This window comes from Pristiophorus japonicus, chromosome 1 (assembly GCF_044704955.1).
Source record: "Pristiophorus japonicus isolate sPriJap1 chromosome 1, sPriJap1.hap1, whole genome shotgun sequence".
NCBI lineage: Eukaryota > Metazoa > Chordata > Chondrichthyes > Pristiophoridae > Pristiophorus > Pristiophorus japonicus.
Genome location: NC_091977.1, coordinates 522,098,580 through 522,113,046, shown reverse-complemented (window position 1 = coordinate 522,113,046; position 14,467 = coordinate 522,098,580). Strand labels below are relative to the sequence as shown.

The 14,467-nt window shown below is 46.8% G+C and overlaps 1 protein-coding gene across 1 annotated transcript in view; it reads left to right on the top strand.

Annotated features, from left to right (window-relative positions):
- LOC139277624 (mitochondrial inner membrane m-AAA protease component AFG3L2-like) overlaps nt 1–14,467 on the top strand; it is an 80,470-nt gene that overhangs the window by 7,225 nt on the left and 58,778 nt on the right. The window contains 3 exon segments of the mRNA XM_070896343.1: nt 4,290–4,408; nt 5,724–5,876; nt 13,893–13,967. Of these exon segments, the coding sequence (XP_070752444.1) occupies nt 4,290–4,408; nt 5,724–5,876; nt 13,893–13,967 (347 nt within the window).

Sequence of the window (14,467 nt, the reverse complement as noted above, 5' to 3'; positions counted from 1 at the left end):
GTGCTGGAGGACTGCTAATGTGGTACCTTTGTTTAAGAAGGGAGAAAGGGATAGGCCGAGTAATTACAGGCCTGTCAGCCTAACCTCAGTGGTGGGAAAATTATTGGAAAAAATCCAGAAAGACAGGATAAATCTACATTTGGAAAGGCAAGGATTAATTAGGGACAGTCAGCAAGGATTTGTTAACGGAAGATCGTGTTTGACTAACCTGATTGAATTTTTTTGAGGAGGTAACCAGGAGGGTCGATGAGGGTAGTGCGTACGATGTAGTATATGTGGACTTTAGCAAAGCTTTTGATAAGGTCCCACATAGTAGACTGGTCACAAAGGTTAAAGCCCATGGGATCCAGAGCAAAGTGACAAGTTGGATCCAAAATTGGCTGTGGTAGGAAGCAAAGGGTAATGGTTGATGTGTAAGGGGAGCTTGGGGTGTGGGTTCGAATCCATACCCCCTGGGGTTCTGTACAAGCGATTTATGAGGATGGGTGAGTAATGAGGCATCAGACACAGTGGGTAAGAGTACAAAATGGCTAATGTTGTTTATTTCGAATAGTAAACACCAAGATAGAGGGCATAGGAAGAGGTCATAAATAGCAGTAATGGCACAATCTCCCTCAACAACACGAAAAATCTTAGGTTGGTTCCTAAACAAAAAGCTGCTGGAATTAAGCACACCTTCCCCAGAGCAAGGGCCTTGCGAAAAGCTGACTCAACTCCCACAAGTTGACTCCAACAACCAAAAGCTCACTCCCACTGCTTCCAAAAGCTCACTCCAACTGCTTTCTCCTCTCTCCAGCTGCTTCCACACCCTGGTGGTTCTGTAGGTCCTATAAACAATTTAGTTCTGGCCTTTACTACACAAGTGTAACAGGGCACTGAGAAAATCAGGCTCTGAGTCTGCACTCAACATGGTCTTGTGGGAGGGAAATCGTCTTTAATACATTTATTAAGCTTTTTGAGGATGTCACCAGCAGGGTGGATAAAGGGAAACCAGTGGCTGTAATGTTGCAGGATTTCCAAGACGCGTTTGATGTGCCACATAAAATGCTAATTGAGAGCTCATGGAGTTGGGGGTAATATATTAGCACGGATAGAGGATTGGTTAACGGACAGAGAGTCGGGATACACGGGCCATGTTCCGGTTGGCAGGCTGTAACTGGTGGGGTACTGCAAGGATCAGTCCGCTTTGGTCTTAGCTTTGTTTTGCCCTCAGCTATTTACAGTCTATATTGGGGACTTGGATGAAGGGATCAAGTACAATGTATCCAAGTTTGCTGACGATACAAAGCCAGGTGGGAAAGTACACTGTGAGGAGGATGCAAAGAGCCTGCAGGGAGATATGGACAGGTCAGGTGAGTGGGCAGTAGGGTGGCAGATGGAGTATAATGTGGGGAAGTGTGAGGTTGTTCACTTTGGTAGGAAGAATAGAAAAACAGAATATTTTTTAAATGGTGAAAAACTAATAAATGTTAGTGTTCAGAGAGATTTAGGTGTCCTCGTACAGGAAACACAGAGCGCTGGCACGCAGGTACGGCAAGCAATCAGGAAGGCATGTGGGCCTTTATTGCCGGGTGGTTGGAGTGCAGGAGCGGGGAAGTCTTGCTACAATTGTACAAGGCCTTGGTGAGACCACACCTGCAGTACTGTGCACAGTTTTGGTCTCCTTATCTGAGGAAGGATATACTTGCCTTGGAGAGAGTGCAATGAATGTTTACCAGATTGATTCCCGGGATGGGGGGGATTGTCCTATGAGGAGGGATTGAGCAGTATGGGCCTATACTCTTCCGGAGTTTCGAAGAATAAGAGGGGATCGCATTGAAACATGTAGAATTCTGAGGGGGACTGACAAGCTAGATGCTGAGAGGTTGTTTCCCTCGGCTGGAGAGTCTAGAAATAGGGCCCACAGTCTCAGAATAAGGGGGTCGGCCATATAGAACTGAGATGAGGAGGGATTTCTTCACTCGGAGGGTTGTAAATCTTTGGAATTCTCCACCCCAAAGGACTGTGGGTGTTGAGTATATTCAAAACTGAGATAGATAGAATGTTGGACTCTGGGGGAATCAAGGGATATGGAGATCAGGCAGGAAAGTGGAGCTGAGGTTGAAGTTCAGCCATGATCTTGTTGAGTGGCGGAGCAGGCCCGAGGGGCCGTATGGCCTATTCCTGCGCTTAATTCTAATTCTTGTGGTTTACGCGCTCAAACTCAGTTGGTGGTCCATTGTGTAAGTTTGGGCGGGGAGATAGCTTTGAATATTTAATCAGAAGATGTCACAGGTACAGGTAGGTGTGAGGACAGGGGTATTGTTTCAGTGCACATTGGTGCCTCAACGTCTGCTGGTCCATTGTTTAACAGTCCGGGGAGTCAATCGGTTTGGGCCTCCCCTTTGATGGACCATTAGGTAGATGATGGTCCACATTCATTAGGGGTGAGTCATATTTTCAAACTGGGCCGGGTAGTCCCCATTGGTTGAGGATTTCCCCGCTTCAGGCCCGACTCAACCCCTGATTGGCCTGCCAGAATGCACTTTTCCCCCATTGGCCAGTGCCTCTGTCTCGCTTGTGAGCCAGACTCCACAATGTCTGTATCCACCCACACGTTTCCCAGCCTGCCTGGTCTGAGGATTTTATTTGGCCAAAAAATGTTCATATAAAATGTATAGGACGATCCCTTGGTAGTTTTCTTGTCCTTGGGGTGTTCCAATAAAATGGGGCCGTGGATTTTCAAACCTTACAGATGGATGTTTTTGTGATTGGAATGATGTTTCCAGTGGGGTTCTGCAGGGCTCAGTACTGGGTCCCTTGCTTTTGGTGGTATATGTCAATGATTTAGATTTGAATATAGGGAATATGATTAAGAAGTTTGCAGATGACACTAAAATTGGCTGTGTGGTTAATAATGAAGAGGAAAGTCATGGCTGTAGGAGGATATCAATCTACTGGTCAGGTGGGCAAATGGAATTTAATTCAGAGAAGTGTGAGGTAATGCACTTTGGGAGGGCTAATAAGGAAAGGGTATACACATTAAGCGGTAAGCCACTTAATAGTGTAGATGAACAAAGGGACCTTGGAGTGCTTGTCCACAGACCCCTGAAAGTAGCAGGCCAGGTGAATAAGGTGGTTAAGAAGGCATACGGAATGCTTGCCTTTATTGGCCGAGGCATAGAATACAAGAGCAGGGAGTTTATGCTTAAATTGTATAATACTTTGGTTAGGCCACAGCTGGAGTACTGCGTGCAGTTCTGGTCGCCGTATTATAGGAAGGATGTGATTGCACTAGAGAGGGTGCAGAGGAGATTTACCAGGCTGCTGCCTGGAATGGAGAATCTTAGCTATGAGGACAGATTGGATAGGCTGGGTTTGTTCTCATTGGAACAGAGGCGATTGAGAGGAGACCTCATTGAGGTGTACAAAATTTTGAGGGGGCTGGATATAGCGGATAGCAAGGGCCTATTTCCATTGATGGATGGGTCAATTACAAGGGGGCATAATTTTAAGGTTGTTGGTTGAAGATTCAGAGGGGATTTGAGGGGGGGCGGGTTCTTCACGCAGAGGGTTGTGGGTGTCTGGAACTCACTGCCTGGAAGGGTGGTCGATGCAGAAACCTTCACCACATTTAAAAGGTACTTGGATAGGCACTTGGTTACGGACCTAGAGCTGGTAATTGGGATTAGACTGGATAACTTCTTGTTGGCTGGCGCAGATACGATAGTAAGTACTGCAGGGAATCGAATACGGCCGAGGTGATCTCCTGGACTAGTTTCGAGCGCCTGGATGGGTCAGAGAGGAATTTTCCCAGATTTTATTTTCCCCAATTGACCTGGGTTTTTATCTGGCTTTTGCCTCTCCCAGGAGATCACATGGCTCCGATTGGGATGGAGTGTAGAATGTTTCGGTGCAAGGGTGTTGCAGTGGGGCTGATGGGTTGGGTGATTTTTACCTTTCCGCCATTGTTCATTGTTCATAGGGTTTATATGTAATCTTCAGGGCTGCTGACCGAGGGCTGTGTGGCTCTTGTCGACTGGTGTGGACACGATAGGCCGAAATGCCTCCTTCTGCTCTCTAAATTTCTATGTTTAGGATATTGCCCTTGTGAGAAAATTCTCCTAACCAATAACTTTTTTTATAATAGTTGCCCATAACAGTTTAAAAATGTCTTTCTGACCAGCCAAATAAAGTGAATTTTCCACTAATCCTCATTGAATATCTACAGTGTGTGCAGACCTAACCAATTTGAAATGGAGACTGGACTGTTCCTCATTGATGATATTAAAGTATTGCGTATTCCACAGAGCCACAACCAACAAACCCTCAGCGACCTGGGAACAATGGTGCCGGTGCCGGTGGTGGAAGTGGAGGAAAGAGAGGAGGCAGAAAAGATGAGTCCAGCTGGTGGGCCAGATTACAGAAGGTAATTGCTGGTAACATTTGTTTTAATCTGACACGATGCAACTCCCAGAGCTCCAAAAACCTTTGATTTAGGAACAGTTTCAACTCTTTAACAAAAGCAAGGTACTGCGGTTGCTGGAAATCTGAAATTAAAAGCTGAAAATGCTGGAAACACTCAGCTGGTCAGGCAGCATTTGTAGAGCGAGAAACCGAGTTAACGTTTCAGGTTGATGACGTTTCAGGTTGATGACCTTCTGATGAAAGAACCTTTGACCTGAAACCTTAGCTCGGTTTCTCTATCCACAGATGCTGCCTGACCTGCTGAATGTTTCAAGCATTTTCCGTTTTACTTGCAACTCTTACAAGTTGTTGCAATTTGTTGTGGTAGCCATGACATTTCTGGCTGTGGATTTAGTAACTTCAATTGTGTGAAATTTTGTGTTCTGAGTGGCTTTTCTTTTCTGAAAAAAGGGCTGCAATTATAACCATTCAATATATAAAGTGATCTTGGTGCTGTACAGTTTTTGCTTCATAGAAAAAGCTATTTGATCGTCAATGTCTGTCTGATACTTGAAAAATTGCTGGCTAAGGTCTACAAATGGTAAATCACTAAAATTGAACTCCACTGTCGGCAATCATATCGAGAAAGACCACAGAATGATAACAGACAATGGGGCCGAAATTCAGGCATGTCAGAAAGCTGGCGCACCTATGATTTTTTTACCTGGTTTATCCACCGTTGCGATGAGGTGGCCGTCCGATCGATTTTCAAGACTTAGAAGATTTTTTAACGTTGGACCGGAATTCGGTCATAATAGGGGCAGCAGTGCGGTGCTAAGTCATGCTGAGGGCGGAAGTTGGGGCAGGATCGAGTCTCCGCTGCTGTCACTCAGCGGCGGATCGGTGGTGACGTCACAGCGCATGTGCGTCACCACGCTCTCTCCCCTCCGTTAAAGAGGAGAGAATCGGGGATTTTTTAGTTTCGGCCACTGGGCCACCAGAGTGTTTTGGCCGGGATGGCGGTCTGGCACCCACGTGGGGGTGCCAGGCTGCCTGTTGGTGGCCTGGCCAAACCCGGGAGAACAATAGTCTGGCCAACATGGAAGTCGGCCGGCAAAAAAAATAAGTTGGCGGCCGTGGCATTCGGCCCTCGCCTGTAATGGCCGCCGCATCGCCAGGGCAGAGAGAGAGCAGACAAAGCTGTCAGGGGCACCGGTCATTGGCTCGTGGATTTTTTTCAGCAAATTTGGGGCGGATTGAAATTGAGGTCCGGGATAGCGGTGGTGCGCGCTTTGCTCACATACTGTTTTTAAGATCCTTTTATTTTTACTTTCTAGGGTGATATTCCATGGGACGATAAGGAATTTCGATTTTACTTTATAGGAGGTGCTGCATTTTGGGCAGCTGTTGCTTATTACATTTTCTTCAGGAATATTGGCCGAGAAGTTACATGGAAGGACTTTGTCAATAATTACCTTTCTAAAGGAATTGTAAGTGCTAAAATACTGTCTATGCCTGATTATTGTGACATGTACTGCATTATTCTATATAGAGAAGGGAATTTTATGATATGTGTAAATTAGATATTAAGGGAATCAAGGAATATGGGGATTGTGCAGGAAGGTGGAGTTGATGTAGAAGATCAGCCATGATCTTATTGAATGGCGGAGCGGGCTAGAAAGGACCGAATGGCCTGCTCCCGCTCCTATTTCTTATGTTCTTATGCTTATGTATTCATAATTTGAATTGTTTTCTTCTGTCAAATACAGCTTACAAATGTACATTTAATTGGAATTCTTTTTATTCTGAAATTCTACTTTCTAATAACATGATTAGGGGTCTCTGATATTCATGGTCTCTGATTAAGTCAAAACCTATCTTTATTACAGGACATTTACGGTAATTCTGAGATCATATTCCATGTTGGTTTCAAATTACTGAAACTATCATGGAGATTGTTTCTCATTGTAACACTTTTAAAACATTGACACACACTTCAAGGACATTAGAAACAACAACATCGATGTATTTAGAAAAAGTGTAATTTTTTTGGCAGCAAGGATAAGGCTATCCATACAAACCTTAAACCTGTAGCTCACCACTTTTGATGGATTCATACAAGTATGAAGATTCTCACTCCCTCAGCTCATTGCTACAACATAACTGCTACTTAACACACATATTTCACTTGCATTTGATACTCTTGTATTGGTTTATTTCTCATTAGGATTTTGTTTAAGTAGAGCTTAGCTTTTAGAGTAAATAAAATCAAAAAATGCTGGAAACACTCAGCGGGTCAGGCAGCATCTGTGGAGAGAGAAATAGTTAACGTTTCAGGTGGATGACCCTTCGTCAGAACTTTAGCTGTTAGACTGACTGATGTCACCTTTCTGCTGTGCTCAGATGTGAAGTGTGCGAATGGGTTTGATTGATTGGTTTTGATGGCCTTTGGACCAGTTCAATTGCTCTGGTTAGTTCTGTTAGTCCTGTTCTCAAACTGATCTGGATTTGGTTCTCGTAGTTTACAGTACCATTCTCGAACCAAGCTGATAGATTGGTGCCAGCAACCTCCAATCCCATTGGGAACAAAAGCTGATTTTTCTTGTTGAATGCTGCCCCGTGGGTAGAAATGCTGACTGCCTGCTTAAAACATACACTGAGGCCCCTCTTTTGCATTGAAGTCTAGGATTCTCTTTTCTAATTGGCAACAATGTACATGTTGAGCGCACAGTAACCAGCTGGCATTAGATTCAGCAACAAGCTCCGCTTACCGGCATTTTAACTAATTCATCCAGTAACTCCGATTCCTGTGTTAAACACAGAAGAAATGAGCTCAGCTCTGCAGGGGCATTTTGAATTCTATTTAAAGTAAGAGTTCTCTGTTTAGGGTGCCATTGAGTGGAGTGCTTGCTGACTGTTTTGGAACTAAGCCATTACCAAGCAATAAATAGGAAATCCCACATCTGCTGTCTGCATTGAGATATTTCGCGAGTTTGGAATTTTCCTGGTTGAAGAGCATAAGAAATAGGAGTAGGACATTCGGCCCCTTGAGCCTGCTCCGCCATTTAATAAGATCATGGCTGATCTGATCATGGACTCAACTCCACTTCCCTGCCCATAACCCTTGACTCCCTTATCGTTCAAAGATCAATCTATCTCCACCTTAAATATATTCCTTGACCCAGCCTCCACAGCTCTCTGTGGTAGAGAATTCCAAAGATTCATGACCCTCTGAGAGAAGAAGCAGAGCTCTCTGGTTGCCTGAAAGCGCTTTCTTTCAGTGTTCTGCAGGCTAGTGGACCAAGCTTGAGGGCCCAAGTTTCCACCGATCCTCATGGAGGTGCGCCGACTTTCGAGAATAAAAAGGGCGCCGAAAACTTATCTTGTAATTCTCCACGCTTCTCGGGATGTATTCAGGCTCAGCGCAGCACAAGGGGAGGGGGGCGGAACCAAGTCCTGGCGTGGAAAACAGTGCCGGGACCTCTGCACATGCGCGCTAGAGTGTGCGCGCATGTGCAGTAGCTCCTGGCAGCCCGAATCTCTGCGACGCTCTGCAGGCTGTGTGGGAGGGGCCCAAAGCACGGCGCCCCTATCACTGGCCGAGTGGCCTGCCGCACAGGCCGCTGCCTTCCCGTGCTGAGGGCTACAAGAGACAAGTTGGTGGGGGGAAGAGTTTTGATCGGGGTGAGGGGGGGGGGGGGGGGAAGAGTTTTGATTGGGGGGGGGCGGGGTGGAGGGGAAAAGTTTTGATCCGGGTGGGGGGGGGGGGGGAGAAAAGAATCTTCAAAGATTTTCTGGTACCTTAATATCTAGCTATCTTGACTAAAAATACACTCCTTTTAATCAGGCTGATAGCTTGTCCAGTCTCACTGCTTGCGATTTAAAAAAAAAATCTAGCATTCCTATCATAATACTGTCATATTGATGATGGTTCTTTATTGTTAAAAGTGAAATGTTTAATGCTTTGGAAAATCCTCTAACTTCCTTTCTTCCCCCTGCCCCACACCCCCGCCCCAAATCTCTGGCTACCTGCGCCTGATTTCTAAAGTGTCCGCAAGGATTTTCTGAGCGTACAAAAGTGGACACATAACCGTGGCCTAAGTTAATTTGGAGTAAGTTTTAGCTGGCTAAACTTGCTTAAATGGCCAAAACAGGCGTAAGTGGCTGGTAACGCCCCCTTTTGAAAAATAACTGAACTAAAAAGTATTGTGTTCCTAACACAGATGAGGCTGCACACAGGGAAGTTAAAATAACAGTGACCTTAGTCTTTAATAAGACAATCCAGAGTGAGGAACAGGCCTTAGGGGGCCGGCTTATATATAGTGCTCCCAAAGGATGTGCTGGGATCCCTTGGGACTTCAGGGGATGAGCTCCCTGGTGGTGGAACATGGGAGTGCTTTACAGATAGACAATATCACTCCGCTCCCCCACACCCACAGTCAAAGTGAAAACTATTTACAAGGTGAGGCGGTCGGAAGCCTTTCTTTCCCTGGTGGACCGCCTCGGTACAAATGCCTGTTCTGGTGTGTTGGCTGTGCCCTCGCTGGGCTGGCGTGTTGTTGGCCCTGCAGGGCTGCTGGGTGAGCCTGGCCTTGTTGGGCGTTATGGGTTCGATTTCCTGGTCCGGCGTGGTGTCGTTGATCCTTTGGGTATGTGTTGTGGGCTCGAAAAAGGTGGTGTCTGCTGTGGGTTGTTCAGTCCGCTCTGTGAACCGCAGCCTCGTTTGGTCCAGGTGCTTTCTGCAAATTTGTCCATTGTCTAGTTTGACTATAAACACCCTATTCCCTTCTTTAGCTATTACTGTGCCCGCGATCCACTTGGGACCATGTCCATAGTTTAGCACATACACAGGGTCATTCAGATCAATTTCCCTGTGACACAGTGGCGCGACCATCGTTTACATTTTGTTGCTGCCGCCTGCTCTCTATCTGATCATGCAGGTTGTGGTGAACCAGCGAGAGTCTGGTTTTAAATGTCCTTTTCATGAGTAGCTCAGCCGGGGGCACACCTGTGAGCGAGTAGGGTCTCGTGCGGTAGCTGAGCAGTACTCGGGACAGGCAGGCTTGGAGTGAGCCTTCTGTGACTCGTTTAAGGCTCCGTTTGATGGTTTGTACTGCCCGCTCTGCCTGCCCATTGGAGGCTGGTTTAAACGGGGCCGAGGTGACATGTTTGATCCCATTGCAGGTCATGAATTCTTTAAATTCGGCACTGGTAAAACATGGCCCGTTGTCACTGACCAGTATGTCAGGCAGGCCGTGGGTGGCAAACATGGCCCTCAAGCTTTCAATGGTGGTGGTGGCGGTGCTTCCCAATATTATTTCACATTCAATCCATTTTGAAAAAGCATCCACCACCACCAGGAACATTTTACCGAGAAACAGGCCCACATAGTCGACATGGATCCTCGACCATGGTCTGGAGGGCCAGGACCACAAACTTAGTGGTGCCTCTCTGGGCGCGTTGCTCAACTGAGCACATACGCTGCATTGCCGTACACAGGACTCTAAGTTCGAGTCGATACCGGGCCACCACGCGTGGGATCTGGCTATCGCTTTCATCATTACTATACCCGGGTGTGTGCTGTGGAGATCCGAGATGAACGTCTCCCTGCCCTTTTTTGGTAGCACTACGCAGTTCCACAACAGGCAGTCTGCCTGAATGGACAGCTCGTCCTTTCGCCGCTGGAATGGCTTGATTGACTCTTGCATTTCAACGGGGATGCTGGTCCAGCTCCCATGCAGTTCACAGTTTTTTTACTAGGGACAGCAGAGGATCTTGGCTGGTCCAAGTTATAATCTGGCAGGCTGTGACAGGTGATTTATCATTTTCAAACGCTTCCATGACCATCAACAAGTCTGCGGGCTGCGCCATTTCCACCCCCGTGGTGGGCAATGGTAGCCAACTAAGAGCAGTTCTTGGTGCCTGGCCTGTGGCGGATGGTATAGTTATACGCTGATAGCGCGATTGCCTACCTTTGTATGCGGGCTGAGGCATTAGTATTTATCCCCTTGTTTTCAGTGAACAGGGATGTGAGGGGCTTGTGATCGGTTTCCAGCTCAAATTTGAGGCCAAACAGGTACTGATGCATTTTCTTTACCCCGAACACACACACACTAATGCCTCTTTCTCAATCATGCTGTAGGCCCTCTCGGCCTTAGGCAAGCTCCTGGAAGCATAGGCGACAGGTTGCAACTTCTCCGCAACGTTAGCTTGTTGTAATACACACCCGACTCTGTATGACGACGTGTCACATGCTAGCGCAAGTCTTTTACACGGGTTATACATTACAAGCAGCTTGTTGAAGCATAAAATGTTTCTGGCTTTCTCAAAAGCAATTACTTGGTTTTTTTCCCCATACCCAGTTCTCACTTTGCGCAATAACACATGTTGGGGCTCCCAAAGGGTGCTTAATCCCGGTAGGAAGTTACCAAAATAGTAGAGGAGTCTCAGGAATGACCGCAGCTCCATGATGTCCTGATAGCCTCTGTCTTGGCGTCTGTGAGCCGAATGCCGTCCGACGCGATCTTTCTCCACAAAAACTCCACTTCTGTTGCCATGAAGACGCATTTCGACCTCTTCAGCCGCAGCCCTACATGATCCAGTCGCTGGAGGACCTCTTCCAGGTTTTATAGGTGCTCGGCGGTGTCCGACCCATGACCAATATGTCGTCCTGAAAGACCACCGTGTGTGGTATCAACTTGAGTAGGCTCTCCATGTTTCTCTGGAAGATCGCTGCAGCCAACCGAATTCCAAACGGGCATCTGTTGTAGATGAACAGTTCCTTGTGCGTGTTGATGCAGGTGAGGCCCTTCGAAGACTCATCCAGCTCCTGCGACATGTAGGCCGAAGTCAGGTCGAGCTTGGTGAATGTCTTGCCTCCTGCCAGCGTCGCAAATAGGTCGTCTGCCTTAGGTAGCGGGTATTGGTCCTGTTGCGAGAAACGATTCATAGTTACTTTATAATTGCCGCAAATCCTGACCGTGCCATCACTTTTGAGTACTGGAACAACTGGGTTGGCCCACTCGCTGAATTCCACTGGGGAGATGAAGCCCTCGCGTTGCAGCTTGTCCAGCTTGATTTCCACTCTCTCCCTCATCGTGAGGTACCGCTCGCGCCTTGTGGTGAAAGGGTCGTGCCTCTGGGACCAAGTGGATCCGCACCTTCGCCCCGGAAAAGTTTCTAATGCCTAGCTCAAAAAGGGAAGGAAATTTGTTAAGAACCTGGGTACATGAGGCTCCATCGACGTGTGATAGCGCTCGGATGTCATCCCAGTGCCAGCGGATTTTGCCCAGCCAGCTCCTGCCAAGCAGTGTGGGGCCATCGCCTGTGACAATCCAGAGTGGCAGTTCGTGCACCGTGCCCTCGTAGGTGACCTTGACCATGGCGCTGCCCAGGACAGTGATAAGCTCTTTGGTGTACATTCTCAGTTTCGTGTGGATGGGGCTCGGGGCTGGTCTGAATGCCTTGTTGCACCACAGACTTTCGAACATCTTTTTACTCATGGTGGATTGGCTAGCGCCAGTGTCCAGTTCCATGGCTACGGGTAAGCCATTCAATTTTACGTTTAGCATTATAGGTGGACATTTCGTCGAAAATGTGTGCACCCCGTATACTTCAGCATCTGCCTCCTCTCTCTGAGGCTCGAAATTGCTTTGATCCACCATGGACCGATCTTCCTTTGCCACGTGGTGGTTAGCAGGTTTTGTAGAGCTTGCAGCTCGTTTGCAAGCTCGTTTGACGTGCCCCATTGTTCCACAGCTCTTGCAAACATACCCTTTGAAGCGGCATGGATAGGCTGAATGGAAGCCTCCACAACGCCAACAAGGTGTGAATTGCCTTGCATTCATCCTTTGTTGGGGACTCTGAGTCATCTGGGTCACCTGAGGCCTTCTGGCAGTTGCAGACTCGTGGTTTCTGCCCTGTACATTTCTGCTCGCAAACACAGTTCCAGTTAATTTATGAACATTGCTTGCACTTGTGTGCTGAGAGATTTGTTTGGTGTTATCACCGGTGGACATAAATGCCTCTGCTATCGCAATGGCCTTACTGAGGGTCAGTGTCTCTACAGTCAAAAGTTTTCGTAGGATGGTCTCGTGGCCAATGCCCAGTCCAAAAAAGTCTGAGCATTTGCTCCAGGTAGCCATCAAACTCACATTGTCCTGCAAGTCGCCTTAGCTCAGCGACGTAGCTCGCCACTTCCTGACCTTCAGATTGCTGGCACGTGTAGAACCGATACCTCGCCATCAGCACGCTCTCCCTCGGGTTAAGGTGCTCCCGAACCAGTGTATATAGCTGCTCATACGACATGTCTGTGGGTTTCACCGGCGCCAGAAGATTCTTCATGAGGCTGTAGGTCAGTGCCCCGCAGACTGTGAGGAAGACCGCTCTCCTTTTTGCAGCGCTTCCTTCTCCGTCCAGCTCGTTGGCTACAAAGTACTGGTCTAGCCGTTCGACATAGGCTTCCCAGTCCTCACCTTCCGAGAACTTCTCCAGGATGCCCACAGTTTGCTGCATCTTTGCGTTGGATTCGTATACTCGTCGCCAGTTATTGTGTTCCTAACACAGATGAGGCTGCACACAGGGAGGTTAAAGTAACAGTGACCTCAGTCTTTAATAAGACACTCCAGAGTGAGGAACAGGCTTTAGGGGCTGGCTTATATACAGTGCTCTCAAGGGATGCTGGGATCCCTTGGGACTTCAGGGGATGCGCTCCCTGGTGGCGGAACATGAGAGTGCATGCTTTACAGATACACAACAAAAAGAAACTGAAGTAACTCACTGAAACTGGAGCAAACTAAATGGGGAGAATTGCGATTTTTAGGATGCTCCCAAAAAAAACTAGTTGCTCCAAAAAAAATAGGAGCAACTCCTGTGGAAACTTGGGCCCGGGTGCACTTTTCAGATCTCCAGATATTATACTGTCTTGTGACATCCGAATGCTCTATAACATTGCATACACCTACATACGAAACTGGTTGTGAACATAAGCAGACATTTTCATCGAAGGACTTCACTGCACAAAGGTTGATTGGCAGTCATTTCCAAAAATAAGGACAATTTTGGGGGGGGATTCCAACACAGATGTAAAGGAAGGCGAAAATTGCTGAAGTAAAGATTATGGAGTGTGGGGAATTGCAAAAGATTTTGGGAACAGAATTATTCATGCAGATGCATGCGCCTTTTTTAAAAAACTTTTTTAAAAATGAAAGAATTCTTGGTTTTGGTTAGAATTAATGGTGTTCTGAATTAATGGTCTTTAATAAAAGTTGGGTAACTGCTATTCAGAATCTAGAGGGATTGAAAAGAAAAATAATAGATTTTTTTTTTAAATTGCTTCATTTACCATAATTGTAAACCTCCCTGTGTCAAATTAAAGGTTTAATAAATGGGTTTAATGAAAGACCCATTCCTTGGGATTCTTTGAGAGTGTAAAGAAGTGGAAGGTAATTTAGTGGATCGCTGAGTTTTTTAATGACTAACTATATTTTCTTTTTTTCTGTTGCCAGGTGGACAGGTTGGAAGTAGTAAACAAACGCTACGTTAGAGTAGTTTTTACTCCAGAAAAAGTAGCCGTGGATGGGGTAAGTTGATCATTTACATACCCAACACACTCCGTAGAAGATCCTTGTTGTTTACATAATGCACATCGTAAACCATAAAAACTTCTTACATTTATATAGTGCCTTTAACATAGTAAAACGTTCCAAGGCACTTCACGGGAGTGCTTATCAAACAAAATTTGACACCGAGCCGCGGAAGGATTAGGGCAGTTGACCAACAGTTTGGTCATAGAGGTAGGTTTTAGGGAGCATCTTGGAGAGGTGGAAAGGTTTGGGGAGGGAATTGTAGAACCTGGGACCTGGGCAGCTGAAGGTACGGAGCAAAGAAAATCAGGGATACACAAAAGGCCAGAATGGGAGGAGCATGGAGATCTCGGAGAGATAACAGAGATAGGGAGGGGTGAGGCAATGGAGGGATTTGTAAACCAGGATGAGAATTTTAAAATCACGGCGTTGCTTAACCGGGAGCCAATGTAGGTCAGCGAGCACAGGGATGAAGGATCTTGCGGATCCTTCACTCA